The sequence below is a fragment of the Condylura cristata genome, unplaced genomic scaffold, assembly GCF_000260355.1.
Source record: "Condylura cristata isolate star-nosed mole 26May11 unplaced genomic scaffold, ConCri1.0 scaffold00057, whole genome shotgun sequence".
NCBI classification, from domain to species: Eukaryota; Metazoa; Chordata; class Mammalia; order Eulipotyphla; family Talpidae; genus Condylura; species Condylura cristata.
Genome location: NW_004567158.1, coordinates 1,167,325 through 1,174,427, shown reverse-complemented (window position 1 = coordinate 1,174,427; position 7,103 = coordinate 1,167,325). Strand labels below are relative to the sequence as shown.

The 7,103-nt window shown below is 43.7% G+C and overlaps 1 protein-coding gene across 1 annotated transcript in view; it reads right to left on the bottom strand.

Moving 5' to 3' along the window:
• Positions 1-305: 305 nt before the first annotated feature.
• The window catches only part of VAMP7 (vesicle-associated membrane protein 7), a 26,501-nt gene continuing 19,703 nt past the window's right edge, over positions 306-7,103 (bottom strand). Inside the window, exons 6-7 of the mRNA XM_004695250.2 lie at positions 4,913-5,005; positions 306-2,150 (exon numbers count right to left, since the gene is read on the bottom strand). Coding sequence (XP_004695307.1) covers positions 2,082-2,150; positions 4,913-5,005 — 162 coding nt within the window. The 3' untranslated portion in view covers positions 306-2,081. The remainder of the gene's footprint in view (positions 2,151-4,912; positions 5,006-7,103) is intronic.

Genomic DNA, 7,103 nt, shown 5'->3' with positions numbered 1-7,103 from the left:
GTAAGACTTTTTTTTTTTTTTAAGATTTATTTATTTGTGCATACAGAACTGGGGTACAGGCCAGAGGCTCAGGGGCGGTGAGAGGCTTCACCAGAGACAGAGTGGGGAACAGAACAGGCAGATGGATGAAGTACACTGCTGAGGGGAGCAGCGGGTGGGTCAGGAGAGGTCTGCCACACCATGTGGTCACCTCCGGGGCAGGCGGGAATCGAACTCATGTGGAAGCGGCTTTAGATTCTCAGTGCTGTGCTTTAACCCGCTGCGCCACCAGGGAGGGCCCCAGAAAATGTAAGACTTTTTAATGTGTTTTCATATTTGTTGTGAACTGTAACCATGTTGTTCTGTTAACTATGGTAAAATTCATCAGGAAAAATTAAATTCCAGGAAGAACTTCTAAAACAAGCGACACATTGTATTACTCTTAAATTTTATTAATGCTTTCATTTTTAAGTCATTTAAAACAAGACATGTGCTTTAAAAAGCATTCTTATACATAAATATACCAAGGGACAGGTAAGTACTTGATCCCTAAAACATGCACATCAATTTTATTCAGGTGTGTATAAGAAAGGGAAATAATCTTTTAAGTCATTTTCTTTGGATTAAAGACATTTGGAAATCACTACTCCAGGCTGCCAAATGTTTTCTGGGAACAAGCATCTTTCCAGTAGGAAATGTTGATGTAATTAAAAGGCATTAGTGTTGATGGGGGGGGGACATTTGTGCTATGATCGGCAGCAAGAGAGTTCCAATGGGGCTGAAATGTGTCAAATAAATGAACCAGGTAGCAGGGCCAGATTATGTGACACAGATATATTCAAGGCACATGACTAGGCAAAACAGGTGGGTAGGTTTCGTAGGCAAACTGTTCTTTAACTAGGAATATAGTCAACTGAAGGATGATTTCCATTTACTGGCACTTATTGATAAATAAATGCAATTTGGACGCGGGCAGCAAATGTCTTCCTTTTAGAAATGTGCCCCAAGTACGTACTTGCGAGTGTTAGGAGTAGCTGAAGCATGATTACACGCAGCTCAACTGTCCATCCTCAAGTTACATAAAAGGTTTCTTCAAAACTGGGCAGATCCAAAGAACTTCTTAAACCACAAAGGATGCTCAAACTATTGTTCTCAAGCCCAAACCCTAGAGTTGACGCTTGACTACATTCCAGTTTGGATTTTCCAAGACTGGGAAAATTCCCCACACCACAGTTCTGCATACAGTTATGACAGTAACACGTATCTGCTGGGATTCTCTTCGTTATCTTTGGTGAGCCCGAGGATTCGCCTCCTCACTCCCTCCACTATTCATTCCATTAACAATATGATTGCCCTAAGTAGCCACTGAAGCAAAATGAATAGAAAAACAACCACCTTAAGCAACATGTAAGCTGTCATCTGCTCAATTCCACGGCAACGGGAAAAACGGATATCAAGCAATGTGAAGCTGGGGAGAAGTCACAACTTTATTCCTGAAAGTGAACAGTGGGAGGACAAAGAACTTGTGCGCCTCTTCCTAATGGGCCGGCAAAATGTGCCCCGTCTGCCAGAGACGTTCAATACTCGACCTGCCTGGGCTCCGAGAAGCAAGCAGCACCAGCAGTTTATTACAGTTCTACATTTACATTGTTTTAAAGCACCTAAGACTCTTCAATAATAAAAGACATTAAGATGAGGCTTTAGCAATACTAGCTATCTCTTGAATACTTTTGTGCGCACATATAAATTTCCTCTATCGTGTCAGTAGACAGCTCATAGGACTGGTGGCTTCTATCTTGGTGGTAGTTGTGTGCGACCACAGAAAGGTTTCCTGAAGTAAAGGACACTAACAACAAATCGAAAGACAAAATGCCTTTTTCAGGCAACTACTACAATGAATGGTTCAATCTGAAGTGCACTGGAATAGATTGGTTGATAGGACAGAGAGAAATTGGCGGCCTAGAACAAGATAACAAAAGAGAAAGAAGAGGGTTGCTGAGACTGACAGATATCATCTGGCAGTATTAAAAGGCTTGAGTCACATGGATTGCTTTGAACTCCTTGTTCTCTGATGTCCTTGGTTAATGATAACTTTTTCTTGTTTATTTCTTCACACAGCTTGGCCATGTAAATCCACCACAGAGAGGTGACACAATGATATAGATGAACACCTGGAGGAAGGGGGAAGGCAGTTTTATTTTCTTGAAGCCATCATATGCTCCTAAATACATAAAGCCGAGACTTTTTAATACAAACACAGGTGCCATTAAAGTAGCAGTTGTATAACAAGGATGCAGAATTAAAATTACCCTTTCCGATATCTCATGTACTTGAATTCTACTCTGCATTCAGCAGAGAGGCTATCTTCACCGGGCACTGGTCAGAAGTCAGCGAAGAGAACAGCTGCTACTGGCAGGCACAACAGCAATGGTCATAAAGATCAAACACTGCCAACATCCCCTTGAGATATTTTCAGGTTTTACACATGGATTGATTGTTCATTATTAGGATGAGAAGATTCTATTTAAAAAGCCTGAGTAGAGAGCTTACTCCATAGAAGCAAGAATGCCGCTACAAAATTTTTAGCCGACAATGACAATTACTATCAAAGCCAAGCAAAGCTGATGTAAGTCATACCACTGTGAAAACATTTGTTCTACCACAGATGAGTGAGTTATTTAATTGTGGTACTGAAATTTTATATTTGTAATAGTATATGCTTGCTCACATTACATTCCAGAAATAGATTTATTTTAAATACCAGGTTCGCTTTACTTCATCATTGAAACTTTTTGAAATCTTTAAGTGACTCATTTATTACTCACATAACTGAGGAAAAAATAATTCCATGCCCCCACCCCCCAATCAGAAACATATTTTGTTGCCTTCTCTCCCAACACATATTGGGGGGGGGGTGGTCACAACACATTTTTGCCATATTTGTGCCTGTGTCCATGCACAGGCGTGCGCGTGCGCACACGGACACACAGAGGCAGTATCTGCCACAGCTGAACTATTAAGCACTTTTAAGCTGAAACACATTATCTTTCGGACAAGTCAATACTGTGTTGAAAAAGAGATCAACATAAAATCTGAATTCAACTACGATGCGGCTTCACAGCCAATGTATGGAAGGAAAAGCTCAGCGCTAGAGCCTAGGGCGCACGCCCACCCGCGGGGTGTGAGCAAAGGAACAGTGTCGGGCTGTGAACTCGGAGACCGGGCTGAACTTCTCGGCTAGGAAGGCCCTGGGCCATCCCGGGCTGGGCGGGGAGGGGCGGCTGCCTGGCCCAGAGCACAGCACTGCCCTCCCTGCTCCTGCGGGCAGCAGCCCTCAGGCTTTTGGTTCAGGATCTCTTTCCTCTTGAAAATTAGCTAAGATTCCAAAGAGACCTTGCTTATGGGGCTTCTGACTGTCAACACTAACCATACTGGAAATGAAATTTTAAAAAAGGCAGTATAATGTACTTCCAGTGACAATAAACCCATACATATAAAAATAAACAACGACTTCTGTGAAGTCAGTTTTATGCGTGGCTGCAGTGATAGTGTCGGCCCAAAGCTAATCTGTTTTGAAGATGTGAGTAAAGCATACAATCAGCTCACTTTAAGGCACATTATCCTACTTGATCTGTAGGCAGCTGACTCCACAATCAGCTGAAGGCCTTTAAGAACAGAGCTGAGGTTTCCTAGATGAAGAACAAACTTGGCCTGTGGTTACGTTTGCTCCGGCCTCAGGGTCCAGACTGCCCCTCCCATGGGCTTGAGAGGTGCCCAGCAGCAGCTGCCATCATGTAAACTAACTCTCTGGACCCAGAAAACTCAAAGGAGACATCTGTTAGCAACCACAAATCCATGAAAATCAGGTTATACTAAGAATAGTGAGTTCTTAGAAATTTAAAATATGGTTGAAATATATGTATGTATTTTTACACACAGAGAAGTGCTTGCAGTAGAATAAACAAAGCTGAAAATTTGTTTCCTGGAACAATGAGTCTATTGTTCCACACTGCTCTGCATGCAAAAGAAATTTTAAAAGGCTACTAGACATGCTGGACAGTTAAAAAGGCTCTTGTGCAGATTCCAAAAGGAAAACACAAGTAAACTACAGACAACAGAACAGCCCAATACTGAACTCACCATGTATTACCACCTGTTGGTATGTGTCCCAACTGAGTTACAAGTGTATTTAGTAATGTAATTCAACGCACTAACATTAAATGTAACAGCCGTCAATTCACTGGGTAGTGGTATAAATTCCTAAGATTAAATGCCTATTCCTAACCAAAAATGTGGAGCAGTGTAGGCCTGAAGCTGAAATTCTTAACTTGAAAATAGAAATCTAGTAAGAATTCATAGTAAATACCACTCTGATAAATACCAAAGGAGCATTCCAAATAAAACGAAGTATTAACTGAAGAAACCCATGGCGGCCCAAGTATCCAACAGTTATCAAATGCAAGAAAGTGATACTCAATTATTCACAGCAACTGTGTTATGCATAATTTCCTTACCGGCCTAAAGGCTACAATTCCCAGCCAGTCTCATCATTCACCCACAGCAAACAGCAGCCCACGGCCCATGTTCTATGCTGCTGCAGTTTCAAAGTTGTTTAAACAGGGGTGTGACCGACACTACACATGGCCCACGAAGTCTAAGACAGTCCCTGCCTGCTGACTGCTGACCTGTCCCACAGAGAAGAATGTGCCATCAGGGCTTTGTGGCTCACAGACACAAAACAGACCACGGGAACCAAGAAAACAGAACCAGGGAATGGAATGCCCTAGAAAGTGAGACGCCACTCGGGAGAGGGTTTCGGTGCAGACGGCAATGCGTGCGTGCTCGGCAGACGGCGCACGGGGCGGCGGCTGGCTCCTCGCTGCCTAGACCCTGAGAGGTAAACCGCGTGCCGTCACAAAGGGCAGAAACTTACGATTGATACGATGATGATGATGACAGTGAGCTTGAGATTCTTCATACACATGGCTCGGGCCAGATTCCTGCTGGTCGTTTTAAAGGTGACAGACTAGGGGGAAAGCACAGTCGTGTGATTCTCCGCGCTGACTACCTGAGTAGCAGCAACACCCACAGGACTTCTCAAGACTCTGCCGAGGGCCCCGCATTCACTCCCTCCCTCTCTTGGCAGCAGACGCCATAGTCCCCTCGCTCTCCCCAGGGCAGCCGGTGCTCTGCCCACCAGGAGGACCCAGCCCCCAGACATGGTTCCTTCCTGTTTCTGATACAAAAGGCTCCTTCTAAACCAGTTGCCTGCGAATACATTTACTTACTCTGCCCAGTACCTGCTCAGTTTCCGTAGGAAGATACTCACTGATGTGACAGTCAAAAGCCAAAGAACTTACTCCTTCAGTTACCATTTTCTGTTCTTTTTAAAACATTTCTGTAACATGCTTATTTATAGGTGTTTTATAATCATTGCTTGTTTTTGAACAATGCATGCTTTCTCCTCTCAGGCACATAGTCCCCTGTAAAATTCCCACCATCAATTCACCCTGTACCATCACCATCGTCCCTTGTGTCGTCCCCTCCAGCTGTGCTGCCTCTTCCCGCGGCCTCGGAGTGTCTCTGATTCACAGTTGCCTGCTCATTTTTTTTTTTTTTTTTTTGCAGATCCCTTATTTGGTTCCCCTATATTCCTCCTGTAAGCGAAGCCATCTGATCTTTTTCGTTTTCTTCCTAACTTATTTCACTATGCCTGCTCCCTTCCAGTGCTATCCATGCTGCTGTGACATGAGTTTATCTTTTCTGATCGCTAAATAGTATTTCATGGAGTATAGATAGCACATCTTCTTGATCCAGTCGTCCATTTTTGGTCATTTGGGTTGTTTCCGTGTCTTGAGTATCGCAAACAGTGCTGCAGTAGACATGGGGGTGCAGGTGTCCTTTGAGTGGATTTCTCGGAGTAGAGTTGCTGGGTCATAAGGTAGCTCCATTTTTGTAGCCTGAGGAACCTCCACACAGCTTTCCATAGTGGTTGTTACCACTTTCTTTTGCATCAGTTTTTCAACATCTACTGACCATTTCCATCAGGACACACAGGCAATTTAAAATACACACACAAAGCTCCCACCCTCCCCGGGTGGCACAGGGTTAAAGTTTCAGCACTATCGAGCTATTGCCAGCCACTGTGGCCTGAGCTGATTCCTGTCCAGGGAGTAACCCTAGGGTGCAGCAGACCTCACCTGTCTCCCCCGCTGCTCCCTCAGCAGTGGGTTTCATGGATTGGCCTGTTCTGCTCCCCACTCTGTCTCTGGTGAATCCTCTCACCCCCACACCTCTGGCCTACATCCATTTTTCAATGCATAAATAAATAAAAATAATTTTTCAAAAAATAAGATATACACAAACAAAATTTTTATTGTTCCAGCATTCCACTGTTAGGTATATACCTGACAGGTGCATGTACAAACTTACCAAACCACACACACAAAAATGTTTGTAACAACATTGTCTTATGTCATAATTGGATACATCTCTACTGCTCATCAGTGGTAGAATGTATAAACTGTGGTAGTCACACAGTGCAGTATGATACAGCAATGACAATGAGCAACCTGACATCGCAACTACACAATTCACGATCTAGATGTCACAGGTATACCTCGCAAATTCAATTTTGAGCAAAAAAAAAGCTCAACATAAATAGAGCACATAAAAGGTTGTACTGATGCTATGCGCAGCCAGGACAGAGGTCATCTTGGAAGGGAGGAGTGACTAGAAGAGACTTCTGGATCCAGGTCATGGTCTAATGTTCGTTTCATGGTGTGTGTACACTTTGTAAAAACACAAGCTGTATGCATGTGATTGGTGCGGTGCGCTGTTCTCTGTTACAGTGCAATGAGCTTTTTAGGCACTCTGTCCCCTTACCTATACATTTGTCTCTGCACTGTCTCCAAAAGTGTATCCAGTAAAGCGGCTGACAGGGTTTTTCTAGATGCGGAAGCACAGGACACACATGGAGACACAAACCCAACTAATTACATCTATCTGTAAATACTCACAACAAACAGTGGGTACGTGTTGCTTAACGAGCACCAGTCATTAAAAGTTAGGAGTCAGGGCCCTCCCTGGTGGCACAGCGGGTTAAAGCGCAGCACTGAGAAGCT